Raw genomic sequence first — 18,049 nt, 5'->3', positions numbered from 1 at the left:
ATGGCACTACAAGAGGTGACTAATAAATAAACTCAGTGCCCTCAGTATGGGCCCTAAAGTCAAGTCTGGGTTAGAAACTGTTGAGTAGAAGGTGACAGAGGGAAAGGGAGCTCACTCTGAGGAAAGGGATGCAGATGACAGCAAAATCTGCAATAAGATGGACACACCTGATGGTGTGGATAACATTAGGAAGGACGTAGCGAAGCTTGAAAGATAGTCCAGAATTTGATAGATAAGATTTACATAGAAAGTGACGGCAGATAAGGGCCAAGGCCCATCCAGTCTGCCCACACCAATGACCCTCCCCTACCTCTCTCTGTGAAGAGACCCCACATATTGATCCCATTTAGTCTTAAAATCAGGCACGCTGCTGGCCTCAATTACCTGTATCGGAAGACCGTTCCATTGATCCACCACCCTCTCGGTGAAGAAGTATTTCCTGGTGTCACTATACAATTTCCCTCCCTTGATTTTCCATGGATGCCCTCGTGTTGTCGTGGGTTCCTTGAAAAAGAAGATATCCTCCCCACCTTGATACGCCGCTTGAGGTATTTGAACGTCTCGATCATGTCTCCCCTCTCCCTGCGTTCCTCTAGTGTGTAGAGCTGCAATTTATTCAGCTGTTCCTCATACGGGAGATCCCTGAGTCCTGAGACCATCCGGGTGGCCATTCGCTGGACCGACTCAAGTCTCAGCACATCTTTGCGATAATGTGGCCTCCAGAATTGTACACAGTATTCCAGATGGGGTCTCACCATGGATCTATATAATGGCATTGACTTCGGGCTTACGGCTAACAAAACTCCTGCGTATGCAACCTATGATTTGTCTGGCCTTAGATGAAGCTTTCTCCACTTGATTAGCAGTCTTCATGTCCTCACTGATGATCACCCCTAAGTCCCGTTCCGCTACAGTTCTCTCTAGGATCTCATCATTAAGAGTGTAAGTCTTGCATGGATTTTTGTTGCCAAGGTGCATGACCTTGCATTTTTTGGCATTGAAACTTAGTTGCCAGGTCCTGGACCAATGCTCCAGTAGGAGAAGGTCGTGAGTCATACTGTCGGTCATTGATTTAATGTCAGGCCCTGTTGTGCTCTTGCCTACTATATTGCATAGTTTGGCATCTTCGGCTGCAAAAACCAAAGGGAGCAGTACAGTTTAGGGGGTGAAGAACTTTTGTGAACTAAAGAGGAGCGAGACTTGGTGTGATTATATGTGATGATCTTAAGGTGGCTAACCTAACAGGTAGAAAAGTTGATGGAAAATCTAGAAGGATGCTTGGATGCATAGGGAGAGGAATTGCTACTAGATAAAAGGAGTTGATGAAGCCCTCTGGCGAGGCCTCATTTAGAAAACTGTGTACAATTCTGAAGAAGAAAAGCACCATGGGCCATCCAGATTCGGGAAAATCAAGAGACATGTTTATTAATGTAGGAGCTGACACGGGCTGTGTTTCAGCATAAAATGGCTGCCTCAGGGGTCTGTTACGGTGAATTTAAGAGCATGTAGCTAAAGAAGAAATAAGGCTTAGTCATGAATCATGGGACAGCCTCTGATTCTTACCCAAATGCAGTCAGGGAAAAAAAGTCTTCTGGAGATGATAACCTCACAAAGTCCACATTAGTTTTTTAAGTCAAATTCTTGATTTTGATTAAAAAAAAAATCAATTCAAGTTCAAGGATGTTCCGCTTTTGGGATACAAGGGGAACCTGCTCTCAGATTTGACCAAAGCTATTTGAGAAGGAAATCTTCTATTCATCTCAATTAGCACAAGCTTTCTTATTGAAACTACCCTGCTAATATGTAATTAGATATCATACAAATATGTTTATCTTATTTGGGATAACAGGTACTCACAAGATAGATTTTTCTTTAATGCACTGACTTGCCATGCGGTTTGGGGGGTCCAGAGAGGTTTATCTATTGTGGATGTACTATAGATCACAGTTCTTCAACCACCGGTCTACGGACCGGTGTTGGTCCGCAAAAAAATCTTACCGGTCTGTGAAGGATTCAGGTCCCCACTGGTGTCAGCTGACATTCCTGTTGCCGTCGCTATGCCGGGACTCCTGCCTTCCCCCACCGGGACTCCTGCCGCATATGTCTCCTGCTCCTGCCTTTGTCTCCGCACCCCCAGACCAGCAGCGGCAGCTCTGTGTGCTTTTAACTTCAGCACACAGCTGCCCCTAAGCAGTATTTTAGCCGCGGTTTCATGAGACAGCCTCGGGGCCTTTGCTAGGCCGGTCCGCTTTGATGATGCGATGTGGGCTGGCCTACCAAAGGTCCTGAGGCTGCCTCATGAAACCGTGGCTAAAATACTGCTTAGGAGCAGCTGTGTGACGAAGTTTAAAGCACACAGAGCTGCCACTAGCCTACATAAAGGAAACATTTGCTGGAGAGGGAAGGAGGGAAGGGAGAAGGGGTACTGTTGAGAGGGGAGACAGGGAAGGAATGAGAGTTACTGTTGGATAAGGGGGGGGGAGGAAAGGGAGAAGGGATACTCCTGGACAAGGGAGGGGAAGGGGATACTGCTGACAGGGGAGAAGGGAAAGGGAAGGGAAGAGAGTTACTGTTGGATAAGGGGAGGAAGAAAGAGAGAAGATACTGCTGGACAGGGAAGGAGGAAAATTGGAAGGAAACAGCTGGCAGGGAGATTAGAGGAGGGGAAGGAGTCAGAATGGAATGGAGAGATAAGATGAGGGAAAGGGGAGAGACAGAGGAATGACAAAGTAGAGAGAGATTGATGCTGGGAAGGGGGGGTCAGATGAGAAATAAGGACAGAGGGACAAAGATGTTAGATCTGGTGTAAAAGAGAGAGACATAGAAAGAACATAGATACCATATGGGAGGGGGAGAGGGCAGACAGTGGATGGAAGGGGCAGATGCTGGATTGAAGAGACAGAGGGCAGACGCTGGATGGAAGAGAGTGAAAAGACGATGAAAGCAGAAACCAGAGACGACAAAAGGTAGAAAAGAATAATTTTATTTCTATCTTGTGATTATAATATATCAGATTTAAAATATGTATCCTGCTAGAGCTGATGTTAGACATAACTGGGGAGTGCAAAGCTCAGGCAGTGCTTCCAGCTGGCTTAGGGCTCTCTCTGACCGGGAGGCAGTTGCTCTAGTTGCACTCCCCCTAACACCATTCCTGCCATGTGTAACTGCGGTATTCTGTTAGCATGATATTTGTGTAGCATTCTGTAATGAATTTGGCTTATTCAGTTTTCTTGATAGCAGAGGGGATATATGTGAAGGGGAGGGGAGACGGGGGTTTTGTTGATCCTTGCCTTGTATTATTTATATTTATAAAATGACAATTGTACAGAATATTGTTTCTTTTTATACTTTAATAAAATATGTTAAATATACAATCATAACTATTTGAGGCTTGTGCGGATGAGATCAGATGGTTAACGGGACCGAACTTGCAGGGACGGGGCGGCGATGGGGGTTTTTAAAAATTTTTGTCTTATTAGTTTGCTTGTCCACGAAATAATTATTTTATTTCCGCAGGTCCATAGGTGTAAAAAGGTTGAAAAACACTGCTAAAGATTGCTATAGATATTCTGTTTTTTAAAATTCCATTCCCTTCACCTTGATGTGTATGCGAGGTGAATAACTTGTGTTATTCTTGGTTTAGGAGCAAGTTCTATTTCTTGATATTACTTAACATAATTCTTCACCTTTGCTTTATTTGCTGTTCAAATCTCTATTTCAGAATTCTAATAAAGAAATGTTACGGACAATTTGTTTAGATTAGGTGTTTTTTTGTTGTTGTTTTTTTTAAATTATAATTGATCAAGGGAGATAGATGGCCCCTTCCTTCCCTCGTATCACTTAGAGCTCCTTTCACTAAGGTGCACTAGGGCCTTGCCATGTGCGCTAGATCTTAACGCCAGCATTGAGCTGGTGTTATTCTAGAAGCGTACTGCGCAGTTTAGCGCGCGGTAATTTTGTGCGTGCGCTAAAAATGCTAGTGCACCTTAGTAAAAGGAGCCCTTAGTGTAAATAGTATGTGTGTCCTGATCTTCCTTCAAGTACAGGCTACTAGTTGTGACAGTTTTCAAAAATGGCTTCTACCAATTTATGCCTATGGAGAAACTATGGCCTAGACCAGTGTTCTTCAACCTTTTTACACCCGTGGACCGGCAGAAATAAAAGAATTATTTTGTGGACCGGCAAACTACTAAGACCGAAATAAAAAAACACATTTTCGCCCGTCTCCGCAAGCTCGGTCCCCACAAACCATCTGATCCCATCTGCACAAGCCTCAGTTATGATTTTATATTGAACGTATTTTATTAAAGTATAAAAAGAAACAATATTCTGTACAATTGTCATTTTATAAATATAAATATTCAGAGCAAGGACCAACAAAACCCCTGTCTCCCCTCCCCTTCACATATATCCCCTCTACTATCAAGAAAACTGAACAAGCCAAATTATTACAGAATGCTACACAGAAATATCATGCTAACAGAATACTGCAGTCACACGATAGGAATAGTGTTAGGCTTTGCAGTCCCCAGTTATGTCTCTAGCAGGATATATATTTCAAATCTGATATATTGTAATGACAAAATAGAAATAAAATGATTTTTTTCTACCTTTTGTGGTCTCTGCTTTCATCTTCTTTCCACTCTTCCTTCCAGCGTCTGCCCGTTCCATCCACTGTCTGGCCTCTCCTCCTTCCATATGTATATGACTTCTTTCTATGCCCCTCTCTCCTTTCCATCCAGCCTGTGCCTCCTCTCTCCTTTTTACATCATTCATTCCAGCTTCACTGCTTTCTTCATTTTTATCTCTCCTACACCAGATCTAGCATATTTATCCCTCTCTCATTTCTCTGCTGACCCCCTTTCCAGCATCAATCTCTCTCTACTTTCTCATTCCTGTCTCTCCCCTTTCCCTCCTCTAATCTCCCTGCCAGCTGTTTCCTTCCTTTTTTCCTTCTCCCTTCCCTCCTCCTCCCTATCCAACAGTAGCTCTCTTCCCATCCCTTTCCCTCTTCCCCTCCCAGCAGCATCTCTCTTTCTACCTCCAGGTGCAGTAGCAGCTCTCCCTTTATCCAGCAGCTTCCCAGCTTCCAACAGTGGCTTCCTCTCCTTCCAGCAGCTCTCAGTACTTGCCTGCAGCAGTGATTTCCTTAGGCAGCCTTGGGTCGTTGCTGCCTCTGAGGAAGGGGAAGTTGCCAAAGTGAATCACTGCCCTGGTAAGTACAGAGCTGCTAGGAGAGGAGACAGCCACTGTTGAAGGCTCCCTGCACATTCGCGACCCCCCCCCCCCGGCAAAAACAGCTTTGCACCGCAGGCCCTGCCGCCCAAGATGAGCCGGAGGCCCCTATCCGCCGCATCCTGCACGTGGGCAGAATCTCAGCACAGACACTGCTGATGGCCCCAATCCACACGCTGCCCCCCACCGCGCACGCTGACCATCTCCCTTCTAATTGCAGCTTCCCCGCGGCCCTCTTCGGCGACTCGGTCGGGGCAGCGATCAAGACAGGCTGCCGACATCGGGACCTTCCCTCTCTGAGTCCCGCCTATTTTGTTTCAACTTCCTGTTTCCGCATAGGCGAGACTCGGAGGGAATGGCTGACGTCAGCAGCCTGTCTTGATCGCCCGAGGCTGGGAGGAACAGAAGATTTCCCCGAACATCACCAGGGCAGGAAATTTAACAGCGTTCATCTTGCCGGTCCTGCGCGGACCGGCAGGAATTTTCAGCGGACCGGCACCGGTTGAAGAACTGTGGCCTAGACTACATCTGCAATATGTCCAACAATAAAAACATTTCTACACTTAATTCTAAAATTTTGTAACTAAGACTTTCTACATTGTGTATTAACACTAATTTTGCCTCAGAATATAATATTTTGTTGTTTGGGTATTTACATCAAAAGATACAGGTAATACCATGCTTTCTGCATATCCACAATCCAGAACCATAGCAGAATTAATTCCAAGAGTCAAAAGAGCCATCAAGTGACTTGGAGCAAATAAAATAGATGGGACCTGTAAAGAAAATAAGATAACATGTTGTTGTAGAAGCAAAGATATGACATCTGTATCCAGGTATAAGGAAAGGGAATGGGATTTGATACTTCACAAAAAAGAAATTAGAAGATTACAAATTATACAGAATACCTCAATAAAAATTATCACACACACATGAAAATTTGACCACGCCACTCCCCTTTTGATCAACGCTCACTGGTTTCCAGTAGAGTATCAAATAGTATAGAAGATAATGTTATTAACTTTCAAAACTAGAACCAGTGGCCAACCAGATTTCATCAATAGGCTATTAATTCCTTATTCTCCCCAATGATCCTTCCGATCAGTTACTCAAAACTTGCTTTCAATTCCAACATTAAAACATATCAACACAATGCAAGCTAATATTTTCTCCGTTAACAGCCCCTACGCTCTGGAATTCAGCTTCTAGAGAGGATCCATCACTAAGAGAGGATCCATCACTAAACAACTTCAAGACTAATTTAAAAACATTCCTGTTTAAGACACCTTTGGATGATGATCGTCCATTTAAGGATGTTTTACATGCATTTTAAACCTGTATTACTGCTGGTTATTATGTTTTTCCTCCCTGCTACCTCCTTTCTCTATAAATATTGTAATTCTTCCCATTTCAGTCCTGACTGTGGATTACTGTGTTCTACTACTATTTGTGTCCAGTCTAATTGATTATATATACTTTTGTGTTTCCCTTTTATTTTTTTAATCTTTGTAAACCGCCTTGAAGCTTGATTAGGCGGTATAACAAATTTTTAATAAACTTGAAACTTACAATGTGAAATGGATTGTGTGATTGGATTGGATGCATTTGATATACTGCTTGAACATAGGTATTAAGCCGTTTACAATACTAAATATAGGCACTGAGCTACTTTCTCTGTCCCGAACGGGCTCACAATCTAATTAAACATACAAAAGAGGACAATATAGGGTTAAGTGACTTGCTCAGAGTCACGAGCTGCAGAGGGAATTGATCTCAGTCTCCCGGTCCAGTTATAACCATCCTATCCTCTCCCACACAGTCCATACAAAGCAAAACCTAATTACACTACCCCCTCCGCAGTCGCGGTGATAGGGGGAAAAGCATAGCAGCGAATACCGAAAAACCGCATTTTTGTATTTTTGTATTTTATTCGCAATTTTTCAGTAACAAGCCCCTAAAAAAAAAGATAAAAAACCACAAATTACCTAACCTGATTTGCTCCAGAAGCAGCAATTTCCTACGTACAATGCCGGGAGATAGAGGATTACTATACAGGTCCTAGACCCGATGGGCCGCCGCGTGAGCGGACTGCTGGGCATGACTTCAACAAACTCTACAAAAAATACAGTCACGCAGCCATTGCCTTCCATATCTACTAAGAAATGCCAGTATCAAATTCTGCTCTCTCCTCCTACAATGGATGCAAACACTGCTCACAGACGGCCTTTTCCCACAAGACCTCAGCGAAATCATTGTTACCCCTATCCTAAAAGACCCTAAAGGAGTAATGGATCAACCTTCCAACTACAGACCCATAGCATCAATACCACTTTATGTCAAAATAATGGAAGGCCTAGTAGCCAAATTCCTCACTGACTATCTAGAAGACCACAACATACTCCACCATACACAATCTGGCTTCAGAACCAATTATAGCACTGAAACACTACTAGGATCCCTCCTGGACACAGCTAGACAACATCTCAGTACAGGAAAAAAAATATTCCTCATACAACTAGATCTATCTGCAGCGTTTGACCTGGTTGACCATAACATTCTTCTACAAATTCTGGATGCAATTGGTATCACAGATAAAATGCACACATGGTTCCAAGGATTCTTAAAGACCAGATCCTACAGAGTAAAATCAAGCAACAAAAATTCAGAACCCTGGTCCAACCCCTGTGGAGTACCTCAGGGATCTCCTTTATTCCCCACACTCTTCAATCTCTACCTCGCGTCCCTCAGCACCTGTCTAGATAAATCAAACATACCAATCTCCTACAGCTAAGCAGACAACATCACCATTCTTCTCCCTTTTGATCAACTAAAACCCTCCAAGACAGACACTATACATAAAACATTAGAAACAATAACATCTTGGATGAAAGACCACAAACTGAAACTAAACTCAGAAAAAACAAAATTCATTCTCCTAGAAAATGATAAGACACCATCCATTACAAACCTAGTAATAAACTCTACCACATTCCCCATGCAAACCACTCTAAAACTACTGGGAGTGACGATTGACAGGTGCTGTACCATGCAACCACAAATCAACAAAATAATACAGAAATCCTTCGCTATCATGACAAACCTAAGACAAGTGCAAAAATTCTTTGACAAAACTCAATTCCGGATCCTAGTCCAGGCCCTAATGCTGGGTCTCCTAGATTATTGTAACACTCTCTATCTCCCCTGCCCCGCGACCATGATTAAACAACTGCAGACAATCCAGAACACAGCCCTGAGACTCATCTACTCTCTGAGGCATTTCCCACACAGGAAAGCTAGGGACCTCCCTCCACTTCAAAATCACTGAGCTCTGGAACAACCTTACCTCCCCTCTTCGGAACTTGAGCTCTCTCCAAGTTTTCCGCAAACATCTGAAAACCTGGCTTTTCTCAAAAAATGTAAGTCTCCCTCCAACTTAGGAATCAAGGAAACTCTTATATCTTGGCATCCCAAGTCTTCTAAATTTTCTTCACACTTCTACCTCTAACCCTCTGTTGTAGTTCCTTCCTATTTCTCCTTCTGTAAACCGCGTCGAGCTCTATGAACGTGGAGATGATGCGGTATACAAACCTAAGGATTAGATTAGATTAGACTAGAAACATGACCACATCACCGAAGTGTACCTCCACTCACACTGGCTACCAATTTAAGCAAGAATACAATTCAAGTTTTACTGTCTCCTATTTAAATCCATGAACAGCAACAGCCCAATATACCTAAACAACCGTCTAATCCAAACCACCTCAACCAGACAAAGGAGAACCCACGCTCCATTCACATACCCCCCCAATCAGAGAAGTCAAACAGAAAAAACTGTATAATGGCCTCCTGGCCACACAAGCAGCAAGATTAGACCGCCAACTCTCTACTTTGCTGATAACGACCCCTGACTACAGAACATTTAGAAAAGAAATAAAAACCATACTATTTAAAAAAATCCCTGATACCCAACAATCGAAACCAACCTAACACCTCCCTTCTCTCTAAAACAACCTAATGCCACAAGAACTCTCTCATCTCTATGAACCAAGTTGACTACTCCCTAACTATTCTATAACTTCTCTGGAAATGGCCAGATAGATCCTTTTTGTAATCCGCCTTGAACCGCAAGGTAACGGTGGAATAGAAATCTCTAATGTAATTAATGTAATGTAATGCAATGATGGATCTCTGATCTGACCCAGCAGAGGCACTGCTTAGGTTCTTATGTTAGAAGCGATTTCCTCTGTTCAATGCTAGGAGCAGCGATTTCCTGTGACGTACATTTGGAGGTGGAGCCAGAGAATGAAAAACCGCGAATAAATGAAACCGCGGTGAACGAAACCATGAATATCGAGGGGGGAAGTGTACTTGATTCTAAAGCTATACATACAGCACAGCACTATGGCCCAGATTCACTAAAGGTAGCGATTCAATCGCTGTTGGCCAATTACTGGCTGATTTTCATGCAAACTTCCCAATTCAATCGTTCAGTGAGTGATTGAGGCAGGGCAGCCCTGATAGTAGTGACAGGAGAAGCAGCCTCCAGTCACTGCTGTCAGGGCTTCTGCCGGTTTTTTTTTTTTGGGTTTTTTTAATGATAAAAGATATTTTGCGTGTATTACACATGCAAAATATCTTGCCAATAAACTCCCTTCCCCGAACCTCCCCCCCCAAAATGCCTGTCACCACACGCTGATGTCCGCAACTGCAAACGAATGGCAGGAGGGATGCCGACTCCCGACTGTGCCCCCCCAGCCCATTCCCTTTCCCCTCCCTGTAAAAAAGTTGGGAGCAGGAGGAGTACTCAGTCTCTCCTGCTCCGTAGGCCTCCATTCAGTGGTGGGAGCAGGAGGAACTGCAAAGTCCTCCTGCTCCTTCTCCTCCACCCTGCCCAACGTGAATGTGGGCCTTAGGCCCCGCCCCGGTGCATCATGTGATGGCTGGCTCAGGCGCCTCGGGGTCCTCCTCCCTTAGGCTATTTTGCATGGGATTTTACTCATTTGCATGGGTTGGATCAGATTGGATCGTTAAGCGGACGATGGGCCATTTAGTGAATTGGGTTGGGGTCAGGGAACGATTGAAAAACCAGTAAAACTGGTTTTGCGATTGTCGGTACAGGATCGAAAGGTTTAGTGAATCTAGGCCTATGTTCCACATCCTCTATCATCTACATCCTAATTGCTAAAAATACATCAGATTAGAGTCAGAAAATCTCAACTATAATACACCCATTACGAAATGTATACTTTGAACTCAATATTCTGTGAGGGAAGTTAAGTGGGATCCCATTTCCCTAAGTGGGAATAAAAAATTTAAATTAATTTTTGTTTTTGAGGTTTGGAAGGGAGTATGAGGAAATCACTCGGTCACAATTCAAACAAAGCAAACCCAAATACACAGGATGTAAATACAACTCTCTACCTCCCACAAAAAGGTTAACTTAGCTCGCTACTCCTAGCTAAATCACTCTTTTACACTCCAGCCCTGAAGACTTCAATTTCACAGTTAACTGCTGAACAACATTATGGTTAACGAGTACCAGGAGTGCCATACCTCAAAATACTTGAAGAGAACCCTGGTGAATGTTTCTCGGAAGTGTGAGGGACTTAACACAGATTCTACCACCACAACACGTCGATCCCTCGGATTTACCAACAAGTGTCTGCAAAATAAGAAGCATTTACTTAGTTGAAATGATGCATGGGAAAGTCTGTGATTATATGTGAAGCTTTCTTAGAGCTAAACAAATAATTTAGTGAATCCCCCCTTATAGTTTGTTTATTTATTTATTTATTTCTGTAGCTCGTCCTCCCAAAGGAGCCCAGAACGGGTTAGAAAGGTACATTCACAATGTAGAAGGACAAAATTATTGAAATTTTTGGCAGATATGGCTTAGAAGAATTTGTGGCATGCGTAGAAGATATTACATGGCATAGTATAGATTTAGGACAGCATTCACTGTACTAACAGAACATAACATAACTGTACTAAAGTTTTAGTGTTGTAAGTGAGTACATGATTGGTGGTTGGCAGTTTAGGTCCCATTAGTAGCATCGGTCATTATGGAGCTCATGAGTAGCATTGGACATTAAGGAGCTGGATTTGTGAAGAGGAAGGTTTTCACGGCCTTCCTGAAGTTCCATAGATTGTCTAGCAATCTAATGGATGTGGGGATGATGAGCCAGAATCTGGGTATAAACTGTGAATAAGAGCATTTGCGGGCTGTTTCAGTTTTGAGTGAACGACCAGGTGGTAGGGTGAGCTGTCTCTCTGTTTGAGATCTCAGTGATCTGTTTGGGACATAAATTTGTAGTTTTGATGTCATGTAGTTCGGTGTCAGCTTGTAGAAGGTCTTGAAGGCTAGGGCTTTAAAAGCGCATCGTTTTTGGACAGGTAACCAATGCATCGATGTTAATGCTGGAGTGACATGATCTCGGAAGCCTAAGTTTTTCAGGAGGCGAATGGCTGCATTTTGTACACCTTGGAGGCGGGAGAGGTTTTTTGTGGGTAAGCCCACTAGTAGTGCATTGCAGTAGTCTAAGTGGGATAATACAAATGCATGTAGTAGTTGACGGAGGTATTAGAAGGATGAAGACACTAAGTTTGATATATGATTTGAGAGTGATAGATTTGAGTCCAGGATCACTCCTAGGCTGCGGACATTATCTTTAGCTTAAGTGTGTCATTTCCCCAGGAAAAGGATGGGCAGGGTATGTGCAAGTGTCTTTGTGTATCCAGAGGAGTTCAGTCTTTGAGGCATTAAGTTGTAGTTTATTTGCAGTCATCCAGTTCTTTATTTCAGTTAGGCAGCTATGGAGTTTTATGATTTGTGCGTCTGTGTTGGCCTAAGGGAAGGTAGAGCTGTATATCGTCTGCGAATGAGTAGATTTTGATTTGGTATTTTGCTGCGATTTTGAGTACTGGTCTGAAAAACAAGAGATATATTTTGAAATGAGTGAAAGAAAAGAAGCTCCATAAATACTATTAAACTTTTAAAGTGACGTGGAAAAGTCCCCTGCCTTATTTCACCTGTTGCATATATGTCACATTGATCTTTAAACAAAAAGTAATATGAGATATAGAGAACCTGAGTAAACACAGTTTTAAAATTATAGCTTCATTTATTTAAGGACAAGGTTATCTAATACCCATATCACCCATCTGAAAAAAATAACTACTCCCACAGTTACATATAATCAACCAACTAACCACATTAGATTCAGCTGGTTGAACACAGCCAGGCAAGATTGCCCTGTTGAATCTAAACCTCACTATACAGTTGAACCTTACCATGAGAGTGGTCACAGTTTCTACAAGGACGCTATGCCACACTCAAGGGAAATTCCAGCAGAGATGAAAAAAAAAAAAAGATTGTTGAAATATACTGGTTTGGAAAGGGTTAAAAGGCACTTCTAAAACTCAGGGATTCCACTGAGCTATAGTGAAAGCCAGCTAGAGACTTGAGACAGTGGTGAAACTTCCCAGGAGTGTCCAGCCTTCCAAAATTATTCCAAGGGTACAACGACAACTTATCTAGGAAGTCATATAACATCCCAGAACATGCAAAATACTGCAGGCTTCGCTAGTCTCAGCTAGTCAGTATTCCTAACTCCACAGTAAGAAAGAAACTGGGCAAAAATGGGACTCATGGGGGAGCAGCAACATGGAAACCATTAATATCCAAGAGTAATTTCAATATTCATCTCCTATTAACAAAAACACTCCTTGATGATCCCCAAACTTTTAGATATCTGTCCATTGACAGATGAGTAAACGGTGGAACTCACTGGACAATATAGGTTCCATTGGTAAATGTTGCTGAATATATCCAGTTAGTCTGGTAAGCAATTTAAATGGCCAGGAGCCTTTCTTGGCTTTTTAAATTGCTTTGAATATTGACCCCAATGTATCTGCATTATTTTGCAGATGGATGATTCAAACTACAGTAAAACCTTGGATTGCAAGTAACTTGGTATGCGAGTGTTTTGCAAGATGAGCAAAACGTTTTATTAAATTTTAACTTGATAAACAAGCGAGGTCTTGCAATATGAGTACCGTACAGTATTTTGTATTAAAGGTTTTGGGTTGTGGAATGAATCGTCCGTTTCCATTGTTTCTTATGGGGAAATTTGCTTTGATATACAAGTGTTTTGGATTAAAAGCATATTTCCAGAATGAATTATGCTGGCAAACCAAGGTTTTACTATATATAGCAAATGGTACACACTTATATGACAAATCAAAAGCTAGGTTATAATTTCTCAGTCTGTGAGAGAAGGGATAATTCCTGAATTAATGAGAAAAAGAATGATCGCTGATTGAGATCTGGAGAGGCAGCTGATACAGCACATCTTACCAGCTACTGAATGGAGCAGAGATAGTGCTCCTAGTGTGGAAAAATGTAGACAGAATGGAAGCAATACAAGGAGTTCTTTGCAATGAGCCTGGGGTGACCCCCTTCCACAACTGTCTGCTTGGAAAAGATGCAAGCACTATGGCAGGGGAAAGATTGTTATAGTTACAGGGACAGTGAGCACAGTCATTCTTCTGCCACTGCCAGAGAAGTAGGAAAAATAGGATGTTGGGAAGCACTGAGGAGCTGGGCAGCCCCAGGTACGTTAGCTAGATTGTAAGTCCACTGGGACAGAGAAGGAAAATACATGAGCACCCGATTGTAAAACCGCTTAGATAAACCTTGATAGGCAGTATATAAAATACCTAGTGGGGCAGATACAGATTAGGAAGGAAAAAGCTAGGAAAGGGAACAGATGAGTACTAATAGGGAGAACACTACCAAAATGTCAGAGAAACCCTGGTAAATCAAAGAAACAAAAAGAGTACATCTCACCTGAAATAGAGCATGTGAATAAATTCCTTCAGGTATGAATACAGTTCTTCGGTATTAATGTTATACTGGACAACTTTTATAGGCTGCAGTAAAGCAATGAAACCACTGTTGAAAAAGTAAGCTGTGACAGGCTTATTATACAGCAAATATTTATTACAGGGTCTGCATGGAACTGTGCAAAAGTGATGACTTCAAAACCATGGTATAACTACATATACATTGTATAGCCAGCACATTTTGTACTTGAACCACATGAAAGGATTTGAAGAAGCAGGAAGGTGAAAGTGAACCCCCCCACCCCCATTCTTCTGAACTGTTGTGTAGTTTTATGCTTAATTTTTCTCAAACAAAACTCATACCTTAGAATCACCAGGTCTCCGTATTTCACTAGGGATAATGCATCTTGGCCCCGTTTCCCCTGCAAATCCACATCTAAAAAAATGGTGAAAAGAGAATGCTAGGTAAATCAATAATAAAATCCCTGTTATTTATTATTCAGAATCTAATAAAAATGGAAAAAAACATAATACGAGGATTGTTTGCAACATTTCACCAGCTCTCACTCGCTCTCCTTAAAAGCTTCCACACACCCTCTCCCCCTCTTAGCCCATCAGACTCACCAATACAGAAGAATAACCAAATGGGTGAAAACACACTACAGAAATCACCAGAAAAATCACAACGGCGCCTGACTTTTTGCTTCTCCAACTGCTCAAGAAGCAGGAAATTCGTGATCAGAGGCCTTTTTAAATTGCTTTTGCCACACGAATGCCTTACGGCAGGGGTGTCAAAGTCCCTCCTCGAGGGCCGCAATCCAGTCGGGTTTTCAGGATTTCCCCAATGAATAAGCATGAGATCTATTAGCATACAATGAAAGCCGTGCATGCAAATAAATCTCATGCATATTCATTGGGGAAATCCTGAAAATCCGACTGGATTGTGGCCCTCGAGGAGTGACTTTAACACCCCTGCCTTATGGCAAGTGATGCCTTTGACGCACATCTATGACGCGTCACAAGGCATGCCTATGATCGACGCTCATGTGTGCCTGAGTAGCTTTCCTTGGTGCATATGTATATTTAAGCCTGTATTCAGTGAACTATTCTGCACATGTGTCGGTCACTTTCTCCTATGACCGATCGGATGGGATTACGGCAGATCTCTACGAAAATCATTTGCATGCAAAATTCTTTCAACACTGATCGCCATTTTTAAAATTGGAAAGACTTACTGGCACCACAGTGACCCACAGGATTTTAACAGCGATTTTTGAGCATCCAGCCTTTGTGCTTTAGGGTTCTCCATCCTGATTGCTTCTTATTCAGATCAAGGGAGAGAAATCACTATCATTCTCTCTCTTGCCAAGACCTGGAGAAGGGATTCCAGACCTGGAGCTGACTGAAGAATCTGTGTGCACTGTCATTTGGTAGCAGCTACAGTAAAAGCCTCTTATGACCATATTTCACCATTTTTCTTAAACACATAGGCAAAACTCAAAGCGTGCTTTTATCCATACAGGTTTTAAAAAATAACACATTTTAAGGGTAATTAAGTAAAGGTCATCAAATTGTGGCCGCCAAGAATAAGCATGCTAAACACAAATTGTATAACTGCAGTTACAGAACACTAGCATAAATTTTAATTTACACGCCAACATTTATGCACAATCATTTATGCTGTATCAATAGTGGCTGTAAACGTTCATGCCTAAATGTAAATGATAGTATTTTATAAAATTAGCATATAAGTGCTAGGCACACCCCCGCCTCTCCCATGTGTACGATATAAACTGTTGGCTAATATTATAAAATAGTGACTAAGTACAGTTATGCATGTAAGTGCTAATTTGTACCAATTGGGGTCAAGCATTCATTGGGATATCCTTGAAAACCTGACTGGCTAGGTGTACTCTAGAAGGTCGAGAAGCACTGTGCTTAGAGAATTTTCCCTGTCCCTGTGGGATCTCTCTATCCTTGCCCCATTCCTGCAACCTATATAGTAGTGCTGTTGATTAATCGTCATTAGTGTTTGTGATCAAACCACAAATATTAAGAGCAATTAAAATGATTAATGCCATTAATATTGACTGTCATGGCCTGAAATTAGGCATCTATCCCTCTCTTGAAGGTCACTGCAAAGCATTCTCCCTCTTGTATAACAGTTCCTGGAAGAACACTTTCCGAAGACCCCCAGAATAGCATCCACATCACCTCCTTGTAGGCCTCCCCCATGCCAACCTTAAGGATGCCCAGGTGATCTACGGTAGGAAGGGCAGCAGTGTTTCCCTGTCGCTTCTACCCATGTTGGCTCTGGGATCAAAATGACCTGAACTGACAGTCTTTGCGGTGCTACTGCAGGGTTCAGAAGAACATGGGGACAGAAATTTCACCCATCCCCACTGGACTCAAACCCATACCCACCCTTATGCACTAAGATCCATTCCATTCCCACCCTTCCTGGCAATAAATCTGCTCAATACCCACCTAAGTATCAGGTATAAATTTACCGTTGTCCTCTATGACTGTCATAATTAGATTGTAAGCTTTTTCAAGCAAGGACTGTCTCTTGCTTGATTAATGTACAGCACTGCATGTGTGTCTGGTAGCGCTTTAGAAATAAATAATAATAGTAATACCCGATCCAAACTTTGCTTTATAATCTAAAGGAAAACAATACTATCAGTGTCGGAGTGCTGTTGATTGCTACCCAGTCCTCAGGATGTGACAGATGTGTCATACTAACTTTCTGTTGGCTCATATTTTGCATGTCTGTGGTACAGCAGTCAATAAATATTTGGGAGTGTACGTATCTCACCCATTACTCCCATGGTCAATCATGCTTATGTATTGATCAGTATATTTCCTGCAGACCTACCATATTTGGAGTTGTAGCCTGGGACTTTTCATTAAATAAAAATATAAAAAGGTACAGCATTTATTCTGCAAGGGATCACTACTTATAAATGTTAAAAGCCTTACAATATGAATTACTAAAGGCAATCTAAATTTTTATACTGTAGTTTCAACTTTCTCCTTAAAGAAAAGAAGATGCTTTGCACTCTCTTATACCTCTTTTCTCTCACTGGCCTTTATTAACATGTATGTTATCCATTCAGAGCTCTTTTGTTTTTCAGAAAGAATTCTTTATTTTAAACCATACAGTGTTCTTCCTTTTCAGGTATTCAGAATAGCGCTTTTCTTATGGGTCAAGAATAATAAAAGAATGACTGTAAATATATATTGTAAATATACTTTAATAAGGCATGTTGAAACAGAATATTAGTGCAAATCCCTCCCTCCCATAATCAGACACTGACAACTCTGCGTTCTGCTTTGTTCACATCTCCTCATACACTTACTTGGTAAAAGCTTCTCCCAAGTCAATAACGACTGCAGTTTTCTCTCCCCCGGAGCCCAAACCTTCATACAGAGGCATTTCGACTTCCAAGAGGTGGGAGCAGCAGCAGCCTCAGCTAATGACTCCCAGTAGCCTCGCTCAGTGAACTCCAAGCCTCATTCTGGTTCTCGCAATTCTCATTCTGGTTCTCCAATAGCCTGGTGCTCCAGTAGCCCCACCCCTCTCAATGTATTCCAAGCCTCATTCTCGTGCAAGTCCAGCTTTATTATGGTGCTCCAGTAGCTTCTTGCCATGCATTTCAAGCCTCATTTTGGCAACCCGGTAACTTCTTTCTCTCAGTATGTTCCAAGCCTCATTCTGGTGCTCCAGCGATCTTTTTTTTTTTTTAATATATTTTTATTGGATGAACAAATCACAAGAGAAACAGACAGCAGCCAAGCCAAAAACAGCACATAAGAAACAGTAATACAGAGGAACAGTGCAGCTAGGCAAAAATCAAACAATCATACAAAGAGCTCTCATGAAAAGTCCAAAGTTTGTGTTTTCATACAGAACTACAAAAAGACAACCCCCTCACCCTCCCCCCCTGCATCTTAGAAATCAGACCCA

The 18,049-nt window shown here is 42.2% G+C and overlaps 1 protein-coding gene across 1 annotated transcript in view; it reads right to left on the bottom strand.

Annotated features, from left to right (window-relative positions):
- ACTR10 (actin related protein 10) overlaps positions 1-17,618 on the bottom strand; it is a 29,077-nt gene extending 11,459 nt beyond the window's left edge. Inside the window, exons 1-5 of the mRNA XM_033953213.1 lie at positions 17,442-17,618; positions 14,443-14,515; positions 14,084-14,166; positions 10,789-10,897; positions 5,904-6,011 (exon numbers count right to left, since the gene is read on the bottom strand). Coding sequence (XP_033809104.1) covers positions 5,904-6,011; positions 10,789-10,897; positions 14,084-14,166; positions 14,443-14,515; positions 17,442-17,518 — 450 coding nt within the window. The 5' untranslated portion in view covers positions 17,519-17,618. The remainder of the gene's footprint in view (positions 1-5,903; positions 6,012-10,788; positions 10,898-14,083; positions 14,167-14,442; positions 14,516-17,441) is intronic.
- Between the last annotated feature and the right edge of the window lie 431 nt (positions 17,619-18,049).

This window comes from Geotrypetes seraphini, chromosome 7 (genome assembly GCF_902459505.1).
Source record: "Geotrypetes seraphini chromosome 7, aGeoSer1.1, whole genome shotgun sequence".
Lineage (NCBI taxonomy): Eukaryota > Metazoa > Chordata > Amphibia > Gymnophiona > Dermophiidae > Geotrypetes > Geotrypetes seraphini.
The sequence above is the reverse complement of the archived record's forward strand: the minus strand, read 5'-3'. Positions and strand labels throughout refer to the sequence as shown.